Here is a 25,764-nt window from a genome sequence, read left to right on the forward strand (position 1 = left end):
TGAGACCAGGCCAGACACATTTTTGCAAGATTGATTTATTACTCTGAAAACCAATAACAGATCATGAGAAAGAATCACCAATTAACCTTTCTCTACACCCATTACTTCCCTGTTGGAAAGCAATTTTCAGCTCTACCTGAGACTTATTATCTTTAAGCCAGTTCTGAAACCTTTATAAAATGAAATCTGTGTCTTTTCTCCCCTGTTTTAGTTTACTAGTATATAATTGGAATTACATCACTCAGACTATTAAATGTGCAGTTGATGAATCTAAAGCTTAACTTACCAAAATAAAGGGACTGTCTACAAAATTAAAGTTTTTCCTATTTTCTTCTATAATTGTAATTTGAAGTAACTTTTCAAGAACAATATTGCCATATTTATTGGAAAAAATCTGAACAGCTCCAATGCTGAACTAGTTTGTGTTCATCAGAAGGTTGGGATTTTGTTCTCTGGATGAGTTTTTCAAATATCATTTTGTTATATTTTTTTTAGAATATTGTCACATGTACATGAAAAAATTAAAACAGAATTATGCAATATATAAACACTGTTATTAGTTTGGTGTGTACTGGACAGATATTCAAACATTACCTACATTTATAAAATTCATTTTCTTCCAGTAAGATCATATTCCATTGTTTCCAACTTGCTTTTTTTTTTCATCTGAATTTATCATGAAAATTTTTCAGTGTCAATACATATAAATTGTCCTCACTTTACCTATATTTTTGTGAGTATTTCTGTCTGATAAAATCCTAAAAATTGCATTGCTTGGACAAAGGGCATGCTGTTTAAATTTTTGTTTTGCTTTCCACGAAACCTTGTGCTTATTTCACCACCACTCACAGAGAATGAGAAAGAAAGAGAATGTTTCAGAAGCACAACTACGTGTCAGGTTTTCCTTGTATAAATAAATAATAGATAGCTGCATAGATACATAGATTTTAAAAAAACAAAACACAAAACTAAGCTACCATTAAAATATAAAGGAGTACTATGCTTTATTTTTCATTAAAGTCAGGTTCCAGTAACGTATAATTCTCTCTTCCTACCCAGAGACAGACAGACAGACAGAATGGTAGGAAATAGGGAGAATACAGAAGATCCCTCAGAACACTGAGGGCAATAAAGGGAGGACTACTGGAATCAGAGCTGAATTTTAGTTCCAGCCCCATCTCAGTAGTAGGGTGTCTTTAGACGGATTGCTTAGTATTTCTGACCTCTGTTTTGTGATCTGTAGAATGGGGATAATCACACTTGCTTTACAGGGTTCTTTGTAGAAATTAAATTAGTTACTTGATGCAAAGGGCTAACAAATGGCGAGGAACAATAGCTAGGTGAGTAGCTATTGCTGAGATGCTAGAAAAGGATCAGAGTGACCAGGCCAAGAGTATCCTGGATGGATTGTAAAGTTTTGAAAACTTTTACAGAAAAAGTTGCGGAAATTGCTAACATTCCAGTTAATACATATGCTATGTAATACAGCACCTTCCCTACCCACATCCATCATCTCCCCGACCCCCCAACCATCACTCACATTATATTATTATTTATCTGTCTCCTCTCCTAGAATGATCTATATGAACAAGGATCTTTTCTTGCTCGTTAAATTCCAACATCAGTGTAGCCTGAAACAAAACCTGGCACATAGTAGGCACTCAATAAATGAATGAATGAATTTCTACTTGGCCTTTCTTAAACCCATGCAGATGTATTGGCCGCTAATAAGAGTGGCCCCCAGCCGAAACCGGTTTGGCTCAGTGGATAGAGCATCGGCCTGCGGACTCAAGGGTCCCGGGTTCGATTCCGGTCAAGGGCATGTGCCTTGGTTGCGGGCACGTCCCCAGTGGGGGGTGTGCAGGAGGCAGCTGATCAATGTTTCTCTCTCATCGATGTTTCTAACTCTCTATCCCTCTCTCTTCCTCTCTGTAAAGAATCAATAAAATATATTTTTTTAAAAAAAAAGAGTGGCCCCCAGACACAAAGCACACCCAGATAACTCAGACTGGGCTTGGGGTAATGCACAGTATTGGCTAGGAGCCAGAATTTTCTGGTTCTCTCTCAACTTTTACCAGTGCCAGGACTGACCACTCACACAAGCTGGATTCTTGGGCAAGTCACGTAGTTTTAACTTAAGCTTTTAAAAAATTAACATTAGCAATGCCTATCTGTTATGATTCCCTAACATTATGCAAATTATGTGAGATTATTTTATAAACTCTAGCTTCTCATAGGAGGTACAGCAAGATAGTTTTGATAAAGACCAAGACAGCAAAGAAAGAGAAAGAAATGGGAAGTAACAGGTTTTCAAGGCTCTATCTAGCCCAAGCATGTCAAACTCAAAGGCTAACACAGGCCAAATACATAACGTTTAAGTTTATATGGGCCACAAAAAAAATACAAGCTTCAATTTTCATAGAAACATAGGTTTCTTTTGAAGAGTATAGTATAAAATAGAACAAGAGCAATGATAAAATTAACGTTTTCTTGCATGCCCTTATATTGGCTGGGCCACAAAAATATTCATTGTGGGCCGCATGCGGCCCAGGGGCCGCGAGTTTGACATGCTTGTTCTAGCCCAAGCCGGAGCCTCTTCCGTGGGCTTGGCCCTGCACCAGCATCTCTGAACAAGTGCTAACCACTACCCTCATCTGCCTTTGTTTCTTCATGAGCCACACCTACTCTATGCCTTCTGGAAAATAAAGCCGCCTTCCTTGCTTTCTACAATGATGCTCCATCTCTCTAAAATATGCTTCAGCCATTGGGAATGACTTGTAGTTTCCTAAATAAGCCTCTCTCGCTCTTAGGGCTTCCCATAGGGTCCCAGTAACACAGCAGCCCTAAGCTTCCTTGGGAACCAACTAATCTCATGAACACTTTGGGCCTCATTCCCCCATTTGGAATCACTAAGTGCGATGAGCAAAGTTTTGAAGAGACTTTAATTCCCATGTGAATGATATGGAAACTGACAACAAGATTGAGGAGAGCTATCATAGCATATTCCCCTTGTGGTAATTGTTAAAGGCTCTGAGAAGTCCTGCAATTAAAATAGAAAAAGAGAGCTTGTTTAACTTTGGTTAGCTTGGTATGTCTCTAAATTATTAACCAAGGAACCGTGTTTTGCATAAATTCAGTGTAACACGCTTTGGCAAATACTGGTTTAAAACATGGGAACATTCCTAGGAACTTAAAAGAAGGAAAAGAGAGGGCACTTCTAAGTTCCTGTGTGCTCCACTCTAATATAATGTAGTGTTTGAATGGATGGCTGAGCAAGGAGGGAAACTCTCTACCCTCTAGGGTCAAATCCTTACCTTTGGAGTTTGAAGAATTCATTTTATCACATCACTTCACTTCAAATAAACAAGCACAAGAAGTTGATTTATACTAACTAAAATCACTTGAATTGCATCTAAAATCCAGAATGTCAATGTGGCATTTTGTTGCTGCACAGGCAACATGCTGAATGACCAAGAACATGAGCTCTGGAGTCAAACAGACCCTGATTCAAACCCAGATCCCTGGCTTACTACTTATGGGACCTTATGTGAGCCTCACATGAGTGATACTGCCTACGTCCTGAATTAGTCCATGTAAAGCACTAGGTTCAGGAAGCTATTATTTGAGCAGGGAATTAAAACTTGAAGATACTGTGTCTCATCATAGATTTTTCTAGGCTATGACAGTGTCTAGAGATATAGCCCTATTCTGCTGTAGAATAACTATTAATTAAAGAGCGTGGGGCTGAGAGCAAATATTGATGATAAATGAGGTGGATAATTTTATTCACCAGAAACTTTAAAAAATTTTTCACAGTAAAAGAACTAAAGTTTTCAGTGGGCTTTATGAACTTTGCTCCACTAATGAAGAGGAAGGATCCAGGTTCATAGAGCTACTGGGCCTTTAACCCATTGTAGAGTTGCCCATATTACAGAGAGGAAGGGTGTTGTGACTTACAGCTGAGAGTTGGGGAAGAAGTGATGGGGAAGAAGGAAATTATAAGAAGGGGTCAGCAAGAAGGAGATAAGGTGGGAAATCTATTTTTCCAGTTTTATTGAGATATAGTTGACATATGTCACTGTAGAAGTTTAAGGTGCACAGCATAATGATTTGACTTACATATATTATGAAATGATTATCACAATAAGTTCAGTTAGCACTCATCATCTTGTAGATACATACAATGAAAAGAAAAAGAAATAAGAGAAAAATTATTTTCCTTGTAATGCGAACTCTTAGGATTTACTCTGTTAACAACTTTAATATGTATCATACAACAGTATTAACTCTAGCTATTGTGTTGTACATTATATCCTTAGTACTTATTTATCTTATAACTGGAAATTTATACCTTTCGACCACCTTCCTCCAATTCCTCCTCTCTTCACTCCCGGCCTGTCATAACCACAAATCTGATATCTTTTTTAGTTTGTTTTAACACCTGCTAAAGTGTGGAACTTGGAGGGCAGAAAATTATGTCCCAAGAAGATTTCTGGAATATTCCTTTGTGGTGCATGATAAAAAAAAAAATTCCTGAGTAATCCTGCTTTAAGGAAACCTACACTAAATGTCTACATTATGTTTCAAGGCTTCAAACATCAGATTTGTGTTTCCTTTGAATGTGATGTCATGCTTATACTGAGACACATGGGGACACTGCATTTGTTAGGGTCACACTGACCCGGCTTCTTTTTCTTCATTTCTTCCATTTTTTAGGTCTCATTTATTGCTATTCCCCACCAGTTACTAGATTCTTTATTCATTGTAACAGCATGTGATTCATATGTCAAGATATAGTGCAGTTAATAATATATCATCTTATCTTACATACTTACATATTTCAATACATTAACTCTTCTCTTACATATTAAATAATTGGTTTCATAAGATTTGGGAGTTATTTTCATTTTCTTCACAGAGTGCTGCTATACTTTGAAATCCTGTCTTCAAATTGGTTACTTCTGGGAAGACTTCCTATGTATGGCTAATTCCCTTGCACATAAATTATTTGTATCCAGAAAATGCCTCTGTCATCAGGCCACATTCTGACTCAATTTTCAGGAAATCCAGTCATTTTGTAAACTTTTCAGAAAGTTGAAGAATGAGGACATGTAAGCTATATAGATTTGATTTCCTGCCTTATCTTTAATTATTTTCAAATATGACCTTATAATGAACCAAATATAATTTGGTAGTGTTCGTTTTTTTGCTGCAGTCAATTTTTGGTAGCTTGTTCCAAAAGATGGATAAAAATTGTTAGACTAAGTCATTGTACTCCTTACTCACCTATTAGAATCAAAGGGAAATGATACTTTGGATACTCTAGTTTTCATACAAAAGAGTAAACAGAAAGTTCTGATCGGAATTTACAGGGTAGGGCAAAAGTAGGTTTACAGTTGTGAGTATGCAAAACAGTTTATTCTTGTATCATTATTTACTAATTATTGCATTATTTCCCATATGAACAACTGTAAACCTACTTTTGCCCCACCCTGTATGTAAAACTAGTTTAGGCTTGCATCGGAGGAGAGCACTGTAGCTCAGACTTTCTCCTCACAATTTGTTTAGGTCATCGCTGAAAGCATTCCTCCAAAAGGGGAGCACTTCACTTAATTAAATAGCAAATACCACCAAGAACTTTTCCTGAGCTATGCTTCAAAAGAGGTGGACTGCTTAAGAGAGTTGAGGAGGGAACAGCAGAGCCCAGACTATCAGCAGAAATACCCTGTCAACACGGTGATCTAAAACGTAGGAACTCCCAAGACAGATCGGGTGTCTATATTTTCTCTCCCACATCCTCATTGGCTTGTTCATTTAAACAGGCCGGCCTGAGTTTTAAATCGGAAGATGTGGTCACCATATTTACAGAGGAAGGAATCGGGAATGTAGATTACCCTTTAGAGAAGGTCCATAATAAAAAGGAAGCTAGAGGCGATCTGGAGCTTAAGGGACAGGGGAAGTTTATTGGTTTCTTTTTAAGAATAAGGGAAATTGAACATTGTGTGGGCAAATAGGAGTCAGGGGAAAGAATAGGACTGGAGGTGGAGATAACCACTGAGGCAGGTTCGGTAGACGTCATCACAAACCTACGTGGGCCTTGTTGAGTTATTTAGGGAAAAATAAATAAATTTATGTCAAGTTCGAAGCTGCCTTGAGGGCCTGGCTACAGTATGGTAACACAGTTCAGCAAGGGTCCCATCCTTAGGGATTGTCCTTGTCATTATCATCATATAGCCGCCCAGAAGCCAAGTATAGTTGGCTGAGTTTGCCCAGGATTGAGGTTTGGGAAGTGCATTTGGTGGAAAGTCAAGGTGACCTATGAGGGAATCCTGGGAGTTGGTGGGTACCATGTTAAAATGCTGACCATGAACCCAGACCAAGACCAAGCAGCTGGAAGTCAGCTGAGGCAGAGCAAGTTTAGTAGAAAAGGTGGAAGGGAAATGGTGGTCAGTTCAGGGGTGATGACTTGAGAATTCAGCAATACGGAGACAGAGCACTTTGGAATGATTATCCAAAGTTTTCTGCAATAGAGATAAAAGAATCAAGGATATTGAAGTCTGAATGTTGAAGAAGTGTTTTTAATTGAATTTATTGGGTTAACATTGGTTAATAAAATTATATAGGTTTCAGGTATACAATTCTATAACAAATTACCTGTATATTGTATGTTTACCACCCCAAGTCAAGTCTTCTTCCATCACCATTTATCTCCCCTTTAACCTCTCCTAACTCCCTTCACACACACCCTTCTCTCTGGTAATTACCATACTGTTGTCTGTGTCTACAAGTTTATTTTTGTTTTTGCTTAATTCCTTCACCTTTACATGAGCTTTGCTGTTGTTTAGTGTCCAGGCTAAATGTCAATCTGTGCCAACGAATACAGTGTCATCAGAAGACAGATGAGTTTTTTATTCTGTCAAAGGGTCAGTAGGGGTGTTTAAGAAATCAAGAATGTAAGCGTGAAGGAGGGCTGGCCAGGGAGGGACTGCCAGGAAGGGAAAGATGTGAACTGGCAGAGAGCAAGAACAGTTTGGCCCTCAGGGCAGCATTTCCTGAAGTGGTTCCAGCCAGAACTAGTCACACAGAATGGCACAGTAGGTATCATATAAAGTATGGCTCTGGAGAAATATTCGGTTAAGCAATATAAATGGATTCCTTTACTGGCAGGCCCCTTTGAACCTCTAATGGTGTGCCCATGTGCCCCATTTATTTCCAGGAATAGAATTTGTGACAAGAATATGTGACTTTTCCCCAACTTAGTGGCCACAAAACTGATCAGACTTTGGGAAATTCTGTTCTAGGATTCAGATTTTCCGTTTTTTGAATGAATTGATGGATGACTGGTTAAGTTGATGAATAAATGAATAACATAGGTAGGAAGTTAAGAGACAGATTGGAGGGGAGGTAGTGGTCAAAATAAAGTGAATTTGTGCTAAGGGAATAATTTGAGTCTACAAATGCATTCAGTACTTTGATATAATGCCGCCCCCGCCCCGCCACCCCCCCACACACACACTTCCTCTCCCATGCCATCTTCTTATTACCAGTTGGGGGCAGGGAAGAAGATTTATTTATTTAGATATGTGTCCTTTCTTCCTGTTCCTTTCTTACTTTGGCAGGTGGTCCATCCCTGCAAATCCCCAAATCCCAAATGGATTTCGGTGGAATCCGCGTTTTGAGGGTGAGATGTTCTCAGAGTAGACCGTGAAGTTTTGAAACCTCGCGTGCAGAGTCCCTGGTTCTCCTGCATGTTTACACATATGTGCACATACATGTACATGCCTCCTCCCTTACAACCTTCTTTCCTCTTCCATTTCAGTTGCTGTGCCCACCCCCACCCTTATTTCTTTTCACTCTGATGGTTAGCACTGGAGGATGAAGAATCAAATGCTACATTTTCCCTACTATTCTGCAAGTGGCACAGTGAACTGGTTAGGGAATGGTGTGCCAAATCAATTTTACCTCTGAAAATGGGAAACTACACCTGCCCCTGACCCCAGAGAGGGGGACAGGGGAAGCAGCAGGGCAGATATCAGGTCTCTATAACAAGAAAGATAGTATAGAACTGCAGAAACTTTGGTTACAAAACCTACATGATTGTGAATGGCCCTCAAGTAAATATCAGTTGTAAGGAAAACCAGCTTTTGTGTGACCATGACCTCTGTGGCTTTATTCCAGAACGCCAACCGGGCACCTCTATGGCCAATTCCAGTGCCCTCCCTTCAAGTTCAGCTGGGATCAGCAAGGAACTGATTGATCTGCAGCCCCTCATCCAGTTCCCTGAGGAAGTCGCCAGCATCCTGATGGAGCAGGAACAGAATATCTACCGAAGGGTCTTGCCGGTTGACTATCTTTGCTTCTTGACCCAGAACTTGGGCACTCCAGAATGTCAGAGGTCCCTGCCCTGCCTCAAAGCATCCATCTCAGCATCAATTCTTAACTCCCAGAACAGAGAGCACAATGCCCTTGAAGATCTTGTGATGAGATTTAATGAGGTAAGGAGCCACTTTCAGATGTTTTTGTGAGAATTGCTAGTAAGTGGTTTTTAAGCGTATTTCTCTTTCTTGGTTTGTCTGTTACAGACATCTCATCTACCTGTCTGTCTTGTCACTTCCACAATGACTGCTTTCTTCCCAGGCACTGAGATAGACAACACATTGTCATCCTCCCTCTCACTTCACTCTAACCGACCGAAGCCTAAGTGATGCTATCTCTACCTCATGTCCTTACCAAGTCCACACGCCTTCTCCCTTGGGGGAACCAGTCCCCAACTTTTCTCCCCTCACTTCCAAAATATTCTCCCTGTGCCCATTTTCAAACATTCTCTCCCTGGTTTCTTCAGGTGCTTTCAATATTAGATGTCTCGATTTTGAGTTTGGTCAGCATGATCCCTGGTCACGGGATCCACTGTCCGGCCTCCTCAGCAGACACTAAACACCAACACCTGGGTCAGGAAAGTGGGGAGGAACGTGGGCTTGAGGGACAATGAGTCACCCCCCTCCTGTTCTCTGATCCCATCAACATCCCCAGCCCCCAGAATGTCCCTCCAAGGCCTCTGAGACCTTACCAACCAGTTCTGAGGAAGACAGCTATCACCGGAGTCTGGGAACACTTGGGAGGGAGGCAGGTCTAGTGGCAACTAGGAGGAGGAGGGCCAACGGCTGACATGCTGTGGCCCTGGAACAAGCACAAGGGATAGGAAGGAGGAGAGGCAGGTCTCCAGGCAGGGCAAGGGTCAGGGATGCTGTGCTTTGGGCTTAAAGAACACTTTTCCTCCATAGTGTAACCACACACTCAAAGTTTTCTGTTCTACAGTTGCTGTCTTTTAGACTTCATTTCTTTTGCCTTGAAGATTAAGGCACAAATTTCAGTTTCTGTAGTTGTTGGTTGATGGTTGGTTTAACTCCACAATTATAGTAGTAAATGCTAAAAGGATACTCCCGTTCTAGTCCTGTATATCTCTGATTGACAGTGGATCAATCCGCCTTTGTTACTTAAACACTTTCTAATGATAGCAGCTCACCTCGCAGTCTCCATAAGCCTGCCAATCATGGCCCAGATGATGCATGTAAATGTCAGTGACCATGGGGAGGCACAGTGGATGCAGACATGTTAGGGGCTCAGCTCAAGCAGTTAGTTCTGTGCCCAGACATGTTCCTCAAAGGGAGATCCATGACCCTTGGGAATCGCTGATCTCCATCTAGTACAGCCCTGCTAATCAGCTACATATACCATTGATTTGCTCCTCACAACAACCCTGGGAAACAGATACTGTCATTAGCCCTACACTACCAGTGGGGAAACTGAAGCACAATGAGATGAAATCATTTGCCCAAGGTTATATAGGTATTAGGTGGCAATAGTGAGATTCAAACCCACGCTGCCAGGTCCCCAGAGCCTGGGCTTTGAACCGCTGCAGTATTCTGCCTCCCATCTGTATCAAGACTCATATTGTAGGGTGATGCCTGATAAAAATGCAGGTTCCTGGTTCCACCCCAGATTGAGTAAAACACTCTCTGGGTGTCCCCATGAGAGCTTGTAAATCACACTGACCCAATGTTGTTTTCTAAAATAAATCTCCTGATGATCTTGATTTTCCTTACCAATAAAGCTGGGTGAGAAATGAAAGTTCCAGTAAACTGTAATTTCATATGGGATTTTACTGTATTTTGTGAATTATTTTAAACTTCCAGATCTAGTCACTCTCACATAATATGGGACCTTGTCCTTATCCTTTGTTGTTGTTATTGTTATTGTTTTAAATCCCACCTGAACTTAAAAGTGATTTGCCCAAACTTTTAAAATCTAATTTTAAATTAATTTTGGAGAATGAAAACTTGAATTTCTTCCATTCATTGCTATAACCTTAGGAATCCAAGATGAATCAGTGATTTCATCAGTTCAGAGTTAGTGATCTTCGGAACCACCGCTGGGTTGAGGCACGCTTTGGACTATCTCTGAAAATAGTTTAGCTTAGCAACTTCAGAACGTAAACAAGATTTCTGGGAAAACACTTAATCTTCTTAAGAGAACAGTCTGTTTTCAAGTATTCTCAAGCATCTATTTCCATACAAATTTTGGGCATGCAGATTAAAAATCAATCTTATAAAGTCATTATAGGCAGATCCCAAATGACCTCTGCTAATCAAACTGGGATAGCTAAATTCTTGTTTATATATATACCTTAGGGTAGAAAAGCTGCATTACATTAAAGGGGAATTCTTAAGTTCAGATTTTCACCTATTTAGAATGGTTTTGCCTCCAAATTAGCATGGTTTTACTTTCTGTAAAGAAGAGGAAGGAAAGGGGCTAGCATTTATTTACTAGGTGCTCTGCACTAGATACTTTCACATTTTTAAATCTCATTTAATCCTACGGAGAGTTTTGTAAGGCGGTTGTCATTGTCCCTAACTCACAGATAAAGAAAGTGAAGCTTTGTTTGAAGTTAAACAACAAAATAAAAAATCATAGTATTGAATTATGGTCTATAGAATAAATAAATATTTATGAGTTCATACTGATATGAATAATTGAATAAATATATCAGTGGGGGGTTAGGTACAACTCTTATTTTTAAAAGAATTTCAATTAATAGGTGTACAAGGAATGAGGGAAATAGGAAATCACCATTAGGAAACACCAGTAATAAATTATTACAGGCAAGAACCATTGATGAATTCTAAAATTTTGGTGCAAAACTGTGATGAGAAACAAGATATTTGCATAGTTTAAAAGTATTTCTCCACACGAAACTGGATACACAGAATAACTGTGCTTTCTTCAGGAAAGGAAGAGGTGTATTTCTTGGAACACTGGAGAATCTGAAAGACAAGAGAGAGAATATTAGCTCCATTGCAGGAGTGTCGGTCACTTAGGGGAGAGACCAGCACACTCAGTTAACATACCATCTGCACTTCTCAGAAGCAGGGCACCATGGTGGGTAAGCACTAAGGAAAGTGAGTAACAGCCTGCAGCTGCCAGAAGCTACCAGTCTTAAATTGTAGTCAGGCACGGGCACAAACCACTACCAAAAAAGGCAGAAAGTACTCGCAGTGTTAGTGGCACAGATGGTGGGAGCTGAAGTGTCTGGGTGGGAGATCAGAGCTCTTGCTGCTCAGCTCTGGATTGTGGGGCTGGGCCTTAAGGGATAGCTGGGGCAGAGGGGGAACATCGGGGAAGGGAGGACATTCCGGACAAGAAGACAACCAGTTCTTGTCATGAGCAAGACTCATGGTCTAGGGAGTCAGCTTGCTCCAGACTGTCAGTAGAACATGATCAAGAGCTACAAGTTTCCTGAATTTTAACAACTACTTACATGATGACTTAACTGTGGTGTGGGGAAAGGGAAGAAAATCCCTATGCCTTTTGGGCAATGTTGCATTAAGTTTATTCTTAGGAAAATAAGGTTAAAAGTACAATGCATTTGAAAGTACAGTCATGAAATAACTGAAAGGGTTTGGCTTTCAGTAAGGAAGCCCAGGAGATAGGTCATTTAAAATCAATTTAGATTGTGGCTTGGAAGCATTGTTTGCCCCCATCCGCCTTCTCCCACCCAGTGTTGAGACTGCACAGGAGTAACTTCTGAAAAGATCGTCTTTTTATCCTTGCAAGTACACAGAAGCACATGCAAGGGGTTAGCCCTCAAGCGGTGGTAGTCAAGATCTGTGCTGGGGGTGGGCTCAGTTCTGCTTTGCTTGGTTGGGAGGCAGGTCTTCCTGAATCCTTTTGATCTGGACATCTCTCTGTAGTTATAGTCTTGATCTAAAACTCCAAAAAGCCAGAGTTCTCTTTCTCCTTTCAGGTTGAGAAGCCTCCCTTCCCACGAAGATTCTTGCTTTGACACTCAAGTCATACTGTCCTTCTCCCCTCCCCCCTTTTCTTCCTCTCTCCAGCCTCTACTTCTAGCCCACATGCCTTTTGATCTTACTGGTTTTTAACTCCTCTTATAATAAATTGAAGAGCCATTTCTCTTTCCTAAAGGAGACAAAGAGATTTTGTTGTTGTTGTTGTAGATAATTTCACCAAAGAGATTGCATACTTTAGCACATGTGGTTGAGAAGAGATGAGAGGCAGATAAAGATTAAAGATCATCCTTACTCCATTTCCTTTCCCATCTTTTTCTTGTGAAGCTCTGTGGTGGAACAAGGGGCAGAAGGATATGTTCTGGAATCACAGTCCTGAGTCACTAGTTCTCAAACAGTATGTCTCCTCAGTATGGCCTCTGCTTCTGTCCTCTTATTCACCCATTGATGACTTTTGCGGCTGGAACTCGTCATGGTCTGCATCTACAGCTGGTCTGTCAACAGAACAAATTTTTGGTTCCACTGCCCACACCACTGCCAGACACTCTTTTGTGTAACAGATCATTGATTTCTCTGGCTAAGGACTGGGTTTCGGGTTCAAGAGGCGATTAAAGGTTCCAATTTTTCCTTTGCCCTACAAGAGCAGTTTTTGCTTGCTGGGTAGTTCTTAGCAAGACCATTTGTCTGGGCCCCTCTTTCAGACTAGTTGGTCCAAGGGCAGGTCTTGAGCCCAAGATGGAGCCAAATTATGAGAACCCAGAAGACTTAGAGGGAGTCCATCTGGCTCGTTGACTCTCCCTCCCACCCCTCCACCCCTCCACCCCATGACCTCTCAACCTCTTCCATTTGGTCAACCTTAAGCAATCATCAACCTGCTTCTCTTGCCACACAAGGGTGGGCAGCCCAAAGTGACACTCGGTTGTTGCTTGTTCCTTCCATCTGCTAGCTTCCACCAGATGTCACTTCAACAGTTTAGAGGCCACTCCCTCTATAACGAATGCCCCTGGGAAAGAATTGTATGAATAAATAAACCATCTGCCCGGAAGAGGGCTGGTTGAGTCTGGATCCTCTCAGCCAGAATCATAAGTGATAATCATCATTTTGGCACATTCCAGCATCCAAATATCTATCTGGTCATAGCCAAGGGAAGACCATTTCAGCACAATAAGGAAAAAGTATGGCATATGATAATGCGGGGAAGAGTTAGTGTCCTCACATCCAAACATGTTCCTTCCCTTGAAATATTTTAGAAAAAAAAATCTTGTTTTAAATTTCTACATTCAACCACGTTAGAAAAGTTTTCTTTCAAAGCTTTTCTCCCCCTGTTCTGCAGATAGCCAAGAAAATGATCTCTTCAGGGCTGCTATACAAACTCTTCCTCATACCTGAACGCTCACGGGACAAATGGTTAATAAAGCTCCCTCCCGGCAAGGGAAATTTCAGCTCACTTTGGAAAACCAGATCTCTTCTTGGGAAAGAACGTCTCCCCAGAGGCACACCTCTGAGAGCAGACAGTGTATTCATTCCCCAGAGCATTTCACTGCACGTTCCCAGCTTAACAGAGATCTTAGTCCAGGAATTTCTGGGCTAAAAAACACAGTAGGCAGTTAAACCACAGAGACTGAGTTGTGCAGGGCAGTGCTCTAAGAGCAAGGTTATTCGTGGGGACTCATGTGCCGTGGAGCCAGTTGACAACACATTATGTTCAGAAAAAAAGGAAGGAAGTACAGAAAGGGAAAGAAAGCAAGCAAGCAAGGCACCACATTTATTTAAATTTACCTTGGACAGTTCTCAGTTATCTACAGATAATTCTGTATTTTTAAAAAGTAATTTGGGCCCTAACCGGTTTGGTTCAGTGGATAAAGCATTAGCTTACAGACTGAAATCTCCCAGGTTCGATTCCGGTCAAGGTCACGTACGAGGCACATGGGGGAGACCGCCAATCAATGTATTTTTCTCACATTGATGTTTCTCTCTGTGTGTCTCCCCCCCGCCTCCCTCCCACTCTCTCTCAAAATCAATGGGAAAATATCCTTGGGTGAGGATTAACAAAAAATAAATAAAAATAACAATAATTTGATCCTTGTGCTGCAGTAGAAGACTTGGTTTTGAAACCTTAAATATTCAAACTATTTTGTTACTATGACAGGATATTTTTATTCTCTTGGCCTTCTTGAAGCTCACATCATGTGTCTAGTATTTAACCAACCCAGAAAAAGAACTGCCAAAGCTATTGACCTATTGGAGGCCTGTTTGATTTTGTTTAAATCAGGAATCAAGTTAGCACTTCAATCTTGGGACTGATAGAAATAAGAATAAATCCAATGAAAATCGGAAGTAGACAAATAAGAATTTTGACAGAGGCGAGAAGTTTTATTATTATTAATAGTAAACATGACTCCGAGAAGCAGTCCAGCAACTCCTCAAGGTCATTCTTTGCCATCAGACGTGTAAATTACACTGAACACTGTGGGAAAGACCAGGTAGGCCTTAGTCAGAGGCTGGGATTTTGAGCCTCTCTCCAGGAGTACAATAACTGACCCTATTAGGATGTTTAATTCTGCTCTTTGAAAAACCACTCTTAGCGATCTTTATGTACATGTAGGAGCCAAGCAGGAAAGTATTTATGCTTTGCCAAGAATTTACATTCACTGAAGAGATTTAAACATGCATAAATCCACTTGCCTTCTCATACCTCTCCTTGGCTTTTTTCATTCAACAAGATTTTATTGAGTACCATCTTATAAAGTAGATATTATTTTGTGCACTGGGGCTACAGCACCCAGCCCCTGCCCTCATTCTAACAATGAGGCTTACATTCTGATATCTAAAAGGCATCTTAAACATGGCCCAAATAGAAGAATTAACTTTTCCCTCCCCATTCATATACTACCCAGTGTCTTCTCCACTTATCCCACACCATCTTCCCCATCTCAGCATCTACCCACGTGCTCAGGCTAACTAACAACCTAGGAGTCATCCTTGAGGTACTCTCTTTGCCTAACCCTCAACATCCAAACCATCAGCAAGTCTCAGTTGCTTTACTGACTGAATACATTCTGAATGAGACCATTCCTTAGCATTTCACCTGCCACCACCTTGGAGGCAGCCACTGTTGCACTCATCTCCAGTACTGCTTTCATGCTTGTATGCCCTATATCCATTCTCCACCCAGCAGCCAGAGTGATCTTTTATAACGGAAAGCCTGTCAGGTCACTTCCCCTGCTAAAAAATCCCCCAGTGGCCTCTCTTTGCATTTAGAATAAAATCTAAAAGGCCAAGATCGTGCAGGATTGGCCCCTGTCCACTTCTCCAACCTAACTTTATACCATCCACGCCTCTCTTGCTCCTGGCTAGCCACAGGGACCTACATTCTGTTCCTGAAAATGCAGAGCTAGCTTTCCCCATTTGGCCTTTGTACTTGCTCTTCCCTTTGCCTAAGACCTTCTTCCCCTGCTCATACCACAGCTGCTATCTTTTCTTGGTCATATCTCAGGTCAAAAGTCAGGGAAGCCATTGACTTGTTCACTTTTTTTAAAATATATTTTTATTGATTTCAGAGAGGAAAGAAGAGGGAGAAAGAGATAGAAACATCAATGATGAGAGAGAATCATTGATTGGCTGCCTCTTGCACGCCCCCCACTGGGGGTCAAGCCCGCAACCGGGGCACGTTCCCTTGACAGGAATCGAACCTGAAACCCTTCAGTCCACAGGCCAATGCTCTATCCACTGAGCCAAACCAGCCAGGGCGACTTATTCACTTTTCACATTTACCTGTGTCTGTGTACTTGTTTGCTTTTTCCTTAGAAACGTGGTTCACTTGTTCATTGCTCTATGTCTAGTTCTTTGCAAAGTGCCAACTATATATAGTAGATGCTCAATAAATAAGTACTTAATGAGTGGATAATGCTAGTTGGTGTGAACAATGTTTACTGAAATAGACTCTATTAGAAATACAAAGAAAAGCAAGACATGGCCCTTTGTTCTAGGAATTTATCATCTAGTTCAAGTCATATGAGACATAAAATATTGAATGAATACACGCACACAGAAAGGCAATGCAGAACACTAATTTTCAGGTGGGAGATCGTTGTTAGAGAAGTTCCATGAGTTAATGGACAGAATATGATTCTGTGGCTAAGTCTGGATTTGAGTCCAGTTTTTGCCACCTACTCAGGATAGGACTCTGGGCAAGTAAGTGATATAAACTGATTTCAGCTTCATATATCTCACCTTAAAGTTGGATAATTTTATCAATTTCACATGGTTATTGGGATATTTAATCAAGATAATATAAAATAGCCTAGCACAGGATAGGTAGTCAATAAATGGTAACTAGTGTGATCCATGCCAAATGAGAAACAAGGGCTGCACATGCCCTAAGAGGGGAGAGAGACCACAGAGGCACATTGCCCTGGAGGATGACGAAAGGCTTCGGAGCCTTGGAGGTTGCAAAGGGTTTTGCCAGACACAATTATGAACTTTGTCATTGAGGAGGTTTTAGAGGTCATGTTAAGAAATCTTGCGTGTATCATGCTGTTGAGTCACTCCAAGTCCTGGTGACCCTATGAAAGAGTGAGGTCCACAAAGTTCTGTCCTCAACAGTCCTGCTCAGCTCCTATAGATGGATGCCTCTGGCTTCTTTTATGGAGGCAATCCATCTCATATGTGGTCTTCCTTTTTCCTGCTGCCTTCTATTTTTCCCAGCACTATTATCTTTTCCAAAGAACCCTGCCTTCTTACGATGTGCCCGACATAGGCAGTCCAGGGTATTTGTAGAGCTTGAACTCTTATCATCCACCAAATGAAGGGGTCTCTCCCTTGTACATTCTTACCCAGCTTTTCATAAAGACTTTCAAAGACAAAGTTCACTCCACTGCAATGAACCTATTATGTTGATGGAGTGCCCAAGAAATAACAGAAATTGTGTTTGGTTCTCTTAAGGCTAGATATTCCCCATCTCATCAAAACTTGTATCATTTTTCAATCCTTCTTAAAAATGAGGCTGCCTAATCTGTTTGGATATACTTCCTTCTTACATTGGATAATTCTCCTGCTCTTAATTCCTAATTTTATTGTGTGTGTTTTTTTCTATTAACAGTGTCTAATTATTAGCCCAGTTAAATGTCAACTAAATCCCCTAAACAAAAGGCTGTCGGGCTCATCTTTTCTCTGCATGGTTTACTTTGTTGTTTTCTCACACGAACATAATATTTTATATGTGAATGTACTAAATTTTATCTTTTTGGACATTCAAGCCTGTCAAAATAATTTTGAATCTTAATTCAGTCATGAGTTGAATTAGCTACCACTCCTGATTTTTTAATATTCAGGTTTTGTAAGTGTGCCTCATATATATTTACTCAAATTGTTGGGAAAAAATATCAAGCCAAATAGGAACTAATGGAACGCCTTATGCCACATCACCAGTAATTGCTCCTTGGGTTGATCTTGAACTATCAATCCCTTTCTTTGTTAAGTGTTTTTAAGCTATATATAATTTTCCTTAACTCCACAGTCATCTAACACATCTTTCTCATATGACTCTAGATATACTTCTCCATACTCTGAAATAACTTCCTAAAAACAAGACACATTTTCGATATGCAAGTCAAATTATCCACTCAAAAGAAAAAAATTTGGTTAATTTGACAATTAGTTACTTGAGGATGTCTAATTTTTCTTCCCTTTATTTAGATGTTGAACATGATGGAGAAATTACTAATGTAGACACTGTTAATTCTGTGCCTTGTGCTGGGGGACTATGCCAAACACTCTATATGCCTAATCACATTTAACTTGTACAAAACCCTGAGAGATGGGAATCGTTGCTTTATCTTACAAATAAGAAAATTGAGATTCAGAAAGGCTACATAATTTTCCCAATATCACAGCTAAAAATTGGCCCAACCAAGATGAAACTCCGGCTTTAGTGATTTTTAAAAATCAAAAGAAGAAGAATATTTTGTGATAGGTGAAAGTGGTATTAAATTCAAATTTCAGTGTCCATAAGTAAATTTCTATTGGAACACAGACATGTGCAATATGTTGAGGCATTGTCTACGGCTGCTTTCACACTGCAGTGGCAAGGCTGAGTAGTTATAAGAGAAATTTTATCATCTGGCCATTTACAGAAAAAGTTTGAGATCATCTAGTGGCCTTTTTTCAACTGGGAGATCCTGTGAGGGAGAATAGTGTTTCCCTTAGATTTGGGTAGGAGGCCATGGGTCAGCCCAATAGCCAATAGGGATGGAAAGCCAGGGTTAAGTGGTGAGAAGATGTAGGTCATGGATTGGGAATACTTGTTTGAGAAGTCTGACCAAAAACAAAGGTGAAAACTTGGATGGGGGCTCATCAGACCAGCACGGTGCAGGGAAGGTACTTAGGGTGGATAGGAAGACATATATCCGTGTTCCTGTCAGAAGAGCGACATAAACTCTTTTCCTGTGCTGATCAGCCCAATGGTATTCTTTACATCTGCTCTATTTTATGGTACCGTTAAATATATCTGTTGTCATATCTCTCAGCAAGAGGGGATTTTCTAAATGTTCTTGTTTATAAATGTGCAGAAAATTTTTGCACAGAGAGTCATGCTTTTGTTGGCCAAAGAAAGTGAACACTTGCTGATTTTCTGGCAATCCTAACAAAAATACTGAAGTGTATTTATACTCTGGGGGCCAGAATGAATTTCAAAATGACAGTGCTCAGATACATAATCAGCCCAGCTTTCCTCTCGTGCCTCCACCGGGTTTAACTACTTTGTCAAATCCCTTCCTCTGAAATCCACTTCTGCAAGTAAGTTGAAATCCATTCTCTCTACTGCCGTAAACACAAGGCAGGCTTCCCCGCTAGGCTCTCAAAAGCATGGTCCCCACACCAATGGATGGGATAAGCAGGCAAAACCCCATGGAAAGTATTGTATGAAACTGTATTTTTTTAAAAGCAAAATTTTTATTGCTTCTTACAATGTGCTGTCCTCATTAATGTCTCATAATCATCTCAAAAATGTTTACTTCACACTGTTTTGAAGTATAATGGTATTCCAGTAGAATTTCAAGTAAAACACAGGAATTTAGTTACACTTCTTTTTCCAAACAAGGCAAGATACTTATTATATATTTCAATATAAGTAACTGTGTGTGTGCCAATAAGGGAGCTAGATATTCTACTAATAAAAATCCACACAGAATCACAAAACGTCGGCTGATAGTTTTGCCACTCTTTCCCAGGGGAATTATATGACAACTATTAACAAGCGCTACATTCACCATTTGGTTTTCACGTTCATTCTTTGTCCCTGTGGCAATACCAAGAGAGAGCTAGCTGTCTGCTATTAATTCTCCAGTAAATCCTTTTGCCAACCAAGTAGTGTTCAGGCTTCTTAGCCACATTCAAGGGGCTCTAAATTGTACCTGTCCAGTTTTCTCCTCCATGAAACCCTCCATGTCCCACTCACATCTGCAACCTGGATGACTCAATGCTGCACTCTGTGGGAAGTAGCAGAAACACTGCACAATCCCAGGGGGCACCGTTCACATGGTACACAAAGCAGCAGCTCTGGTGAGAGCGCTGACTCTGAGATTCGAATTCAAATCCCAGATCTACCACTTACTGTCATGGGACCCCAGGCAAGTTTCTTAACCATTCTACACCTTAGTCTCCTCATCTGTAAAATGGTGCTATTAACACCAACCCCACCAATAGGGTTGTTACAAGAATTAAAAGAGATAATTTGGGGAAATGTGTTTGCCACAGTGATTGACCTAGACTCAAGAACTCAATAAATAACTAATGATGAAGGTAATGATTCTAGAAAACTAATAATTCTGAATCACTTACTTAGAATAGATAATAAATTTTACTTTGCTGCCAATACTGTAACATTTGCAAGGTATCAGGAAGTTTGGGAAATGGAGGTCACCATTTTGAATTATTACAAAGGTGATAGAGATATTGACATTAAAGTTGGTTCTACTGTCTATATCTGGATCCATACAATAGAGAATCTACATCCAAAGTAAAATTTTTTAACATTTTCAATCCATACCTTCTTTCAAAATGTTTAAAAAAAGAACTCATATCCACATATAATGTGATTTGGTAATTCGAAATTTAGTTGATAGTATGTCTAAAAGCATTTATAATGTTGAATGTACATTTTAAAAATATTACATGTTCTCCTCTCCTTACCGGCCCTGCCCCAACGCTGGCTGACTAGCATCACCTTCCCCAAGATAATAATCCCAGTCAGAGAGAAAGGGTGGTGGGCTGGTCCAGATGACACATGATAGTTCTAGGAGTTTATGATTTAGGGACTAAATGTCCAAACGCTGCAGATCCATGCCTTCCCCTAACAAGAAAGAAATCCCTGTGTAAAGGGACACAATGAGAAAAGGCATAGGGGGCAGAAGTTTGGGTTTAGGAATGTCACCCTAAGAATTAGGGACTTTTTAATTTTTTTTGGAAGAGAAGTGACATGACATGACATGTTTGAGAACACCACACCAGTGATTCCCTTTCTCTTGGGAAGAGGAGAGTAGTAGAGGGAGAAGACATTCTATCCGCAGTATAACTCCCTGAAAATTGTGAAAACTCCTTTCTTAGAAATCCTTAAGAAAACAGAGCACACCATCTGCTTGGGATAGTTTCAGGACTCAAGTTAGCTAACCCTGGCTTCGAGATCCTGACGTCAGGAAATCTCTCCCATTTCTGTGCCATGACTCTAAAACCGGCCAAGGAAACTTTTAGCAAGATCATGAGTTTGGAATCTTTGTTCTGCTGCTAGCCAGCCATGTGACATTGAGCAAGTCTCTTAGCCTCTGGGCATCAGTTTCGCTCCATAAGACAAAGGATTAGACCAGTTGATCTCCAGTCTCCTTAGAACTGAGCTCTGGAGTCTGATCGCCCCAAGTTTGAATCCCAGCTGCATTGTGTACTTGACCTAGGTTACTAAGTTTTCTAAGCCTCCCTTTGCCCATCTGTCAAATGAGGATGAGTAAGGTTGTCATGATCAATAAATGCCATCTATTGTTATTAAATCCTGATGCTTAATGCATAAGGTGAATTGAAAGTAATGCTGAATGCACACAAATGGAATCATATAATATGTGGTCATTTGTGAGTGGCTTCTTTCACTTAGCATAATGTTTTCCAGGTTTATCCACATGATAGCATGTATCAGTACTTTATTTCTTTTTACAGCCAAAAAAATATTTCATTGTATGAATATATCTCATTTTGCTTATCCATTCATCAGTTGATGGACATTTGTATTGGTATCACTTTTTGGTTACTATACACTAGAGGCCTGGTGCACGAAATTTGTGCACTCAGGGGGGGCATACCTCAGCCCAGCCTGTGCCCTTTTGCAGTCCAGGAGCCCTCGGGGGATGTCCGACTGACGGCTTAGGCGGGGAGCGGGGCTAAGCCGTCAGTCGGACATCCTTAGCACTGCCCCGGAGGTGGGAGAGGCTCCCGCCACCGCCACTGTGCTCACCAGCTGTGAGCCCAGCTTCTGGCTGAGCAGCACTCCCCCTGTGGGAGCACACTGACCACCAGAGGGCAGCTCCTGCATTGAGCGTCTGCCCCCTGGTGGTCAGTGCACGTCATAGTGACTGGTCATTCCACCATTCGGTCTATTTGCATATTAGCCTTTTATTATATAGGATAATTCTGCTATGACATCCACGTGTTCATTTTTGTACAGATATATGTTTTCATTTCTGTTGGGTATATACTTAGGAGTGGAATTGCTGGGTTAAATCTAACTCAGTTTTAGAATTTTAAGGACATACCAAATTGTGTTCCAAAGTGGCTGTACCATTTTGCATTCTCACCAGCAACAGATGAGGGTTATGATTTCTCCACACCCTTGTCTACACTTTCTATTCTCTTTCTTTTTTATTATAGCCATACTTGTAAGTGTGAAATGGTTTTGGTTTGATTTTCTAAATGGCTAATGGTGTTCAGTATCTTTTCATGTGCTCACATTTGTATATTTTATTTAGATAAATCTCCATTCAAAGTCTTTCTCAGAACGTGTCTGATAATGGAACATGACATTAAGATACAGTCTCATACCTCATAGATTGACTATTGTCATTCTACGTCCTCAAGTATGAATGTATTCCCTGGTTAAGGAAGGTGTGGACAAGAAGAGAGGGTCAGCACTTATTAGTAAGATTCTCACTATCCCTGGCATTATGTCTATCAGCAGCGAGAACAGAAAATCAGTTGTTTACTTGACATGGACTTGAAGATGGAACACCTGGGTTCAATTCCTGGTTTTGTTAATGACTATAAACAAGTTGCTTACTAGATGGCTTCTTTAAACCTCTTTTAAACTCCTCCTTTTCATTTATCTTCACTCGTACTTTAAATGGAATTCTACATACAGTAGAATTTATCCCTTTAGTGTACAGTCCGAGTTTTGACAAATGCACGCAGTTGTATAATGGCCAACACAATCAAGATAGAGAACACTTCCCTTGTTCCAAAAGTTCCTTTTGCTCCTATATAGTCAAACTCCTCCTCTACTTCAAACCTCTGGGAATTACTGGTGTAATTCCTCTCTTTATCCTTTTGCCTTTTTGAGAATGTCATATAAATGGAATCTTACATTAGATGACCTTTTGAGCTTGGCTTTTTTTTTTTTTTTATTTAGCATAAAGTATTGGAAATTCATTATTCTAAATGAATCATGGTTACCGCACATATCACTAATTTGTTCTGAGTAGTATTTCCTTGTGTGTATATGCATCGCAGTTTATTTATCCATTCATCAGTTGAAGGACATTTGGGTTATTTTTAGGGTTTTGTGGATTGTTGTGTTTCGTTTTTTGTTTTTTTGCCATTTTGAATTAAGTCACTAAAAAACATTCTCAAACAGGTGGAAATAGGTTTTTATTTCTCTTGTGTAAATTGCTAACCTATTCTGCAGTGTTGTGCAGTGTCTGAATCGTTTGGCCTTCCCAACAATATGTGAGAGTTCCAGTTGCTCCACATCCTCACCAGCACTTGTCAGGAGCCTCCATGTTTTCATCTGGAACAGCAATCCCTGCCTTACTGCTCTCTCAGGATTGTTAGATAGAAATAAAAGTGAAACAGCATAAGCAGAAGTGCTTTGTAAACGGTAAAGTGCTATACCTACGTAAGAAATACTGCTGCCTCTAATGATAATGGTCATGTTCACTTACACATAAAACGTGTTTCCCACATGAGCTAAATGTTTCATTTTTCCCCCTGCATCTTGGCAGAAAAAGTGAGTTATAGCAATCTAAAGCAGCAAGAGGTTTTGCCTTAGATGCATTCTGGAGTTTATTTTGGCTCCAGTTTTTTAACTTTTCACAGAAGCAGATAAATGACCAAGATGTAAATAAATCTTCAAATGTGAGTCAGTTTTGTAAAGAAAAATGACCCTATGTGATGGGTGTCAACAGGAGTGGAGTCAGAATGACGTGCTATGGGAGAAATAAATGCAGGCCTGACCAGGCAGAGTCCCCAGGGCAAGGCATTCGGGCTGGCTGCAGCAGAAGAGGACTGGCTATCCAAAGTGCCCCACTACCGTGGGGGAGGGAAGGGGGGCGGGTAGGAAAACTGACAATAAAAGTAATCATTTCAACTTATTTCTTTCAAATTTGAAATTTGCTTTTTTCCATATTAGAAACAAAGGCATCAGAAACAAACAAGCAGAAGGTTTTCTTTTTGACATCAGTAGAAACTAATGTTTAAATTACATACAGATGGTTACATGTACAAATATTTATAGATATGCATATCCACAGATTAGTATACACACATGTATGTCCTTGCTTTGTCATCTGAAAGGCCCTAGAAACAACTTGACACCCCAGGAGCAATATGCACACCTAGCCCCAGATCTTGGCGTCTAACACCATTCTCCAATAAAGGGCTTCCTGGAGAAATGGCTGATTCTGAGACTTGGGCAGGTCGTGCACAGAATGAACCTGGAGCAGTGATGGTGGTAGGATGTAAGGAAGTGGTCCCCAAAAACCCACAATAAAGGGGAATTGTCAAAGAGACACAGGCGCCAAACTGGAAGAATTTGAGCAACAAAATAAAATAGTATTAGATTATAGCCTGTTGTGACTTTGTTAAATTAATATTTGTCAAATAGAAGCCCGGGATGTTGAATGGCTCAACAAAAGACAGCAAGGGAAAGTGAAATAGAGAAGTTCATTGCTCAGGAGTCCTGGAGGGGCTACCCAGGGAAGTCAGGTTGGTTGCAGATAGAGAGTGGGAGGCAAGACAATGTTGATAGATTATAATTAATTAAAGTTCATACTTTGAAAGTATGGAACTCAGTTCATTATAATCTAGCAATATTGTTTTATTAATTGCAACACATGTACCATACTAACTAAAAACATTAATAAAGGAGGGAAATTAGGCCCTGAAATATGGAAATTCTCTGTACTATCCTTGCTATTTTTCTGTAAATCTAAAAATATTCTAAAACACAAAATTTACTTATTAAAAAAACAAAAGTTATCTCTTCACAAAATAAGAAATACAAAGACCAAAACTTTTATTTGTTTATATAGAACACTTTGCCCCACTGAAAAATATTCCCTGGGGAGTTTCAGTTTAATCTTGATAAAAATTTAAACAAGATAAGTTTTTTCAAAGGGTGCATGACTTGAATTATGTGAGCTTCAAATGAAACATTTTTTATGATTTTTTGTTGTTTGTTCATTGAGATACCCAAAGAGAAAGATAACACTCTACTGGAGGTTGCGGGGGGGGGGGGGGGGGGGGGGCATTTCTTTTCTAAATCTTAAAAAAATTTTGAGAAGGAATTGGTTTAAAAATAATCCAGCAGATAATTATTCAGAATATCAGGCACAAAATCAAAGGCCATTATTTCTGCCAAGTTAATTTTTTAAAAATCCAAGTTGGTTTTAGTTCTCTTAAATGTTATTTAGTTTTGCTTTTCAGATTAACAAATATGAACAACTGTGCAAATAAGATTAATTTACAAATGTTATAGAACCCAATATTGGTATAATATGACCACGGCGTGTAGAGTATGTCCACATACAAACATCTGGACCATCTGGGTCAGTCAATCAAGATGTTTTATACCAAGGGAAACTCCCATATTCCTTTTATCAACTTAATTTATTCCTGGCCGGGAGTACCCTTTCCTCTCCCTTAGATAATAATGATGCCTTTAAAGGATATGGAACAAAAAAATAAATAAATACATAAAGGATATGGAGCAGTTTAATCGTTCATTGCTTTCTAGTGAGCTTCCTGTAACAGAAAGTTTCTGGCAAAATGTTTTTACATTCAGATCCAAATCACTATCTCTGACAAAACTGAGCCAGGAACTTGACCATCACCACCCCCCCCCCCCCCAAAGAAGTTAATGCTCCTCAACCCCAACCCTCAAGTCTCAGAGTTGCCAACCTCTGTTTGTGAGAGATTTTTCTCCTGGGGC

The 25,764-nt window shown here is 40.1% G+C and overlaps 2 protein-coding genes across 6 annotated transcripts in view; one reads left to right on the forward strand and one right to left on the reverse strand.

Annotated features, from left to right (window-relative positions):
• LOC307112730 (protein FRA10AC1) overlaps positions 1 to 25,764 on the reverse strand; it is a 509,765-nt gene that overhangs the window by 460,175 nt on the left and 23,826 nt on the right. The gene's annotated exons all lie outside the window — the stretch shown is intronic.
• Positions 1 to 25,764, forward strand: part of PLCE1 (phospholipase C epsilon 1) — a 362,610-nt gene that overhangs the window by 230,037 nt on the left and 106,809 nt on the right. For all 5 annotated transcript variants that reach the window (XM_079793644.1, XM_079793646.1, XM_079793643.1 and 2 more), the window contains one exon: positions 8,179 to 8,495. In XM_079793644.1, coding sequence (XP_079649770.1) covers positions 8,179 to 8,495 — 317 coding nt within the window. The remainder of the gene's footprint in view (positions 1 to 8,178; positions 8,496 to 25,764) is intronic.

This window comes from Cnephaeus nilssonii (genome assembly GCF_951640355.1).
Source record: "Cnephaeus nilssonii genome assembly, chromosome: 16".
NCBI lineage: Eukaryota > Metazoa > Chordata > Mammalia > Chiroptera > Vespertilionidae > Cnephaeus > Cnephaeus nilssonii.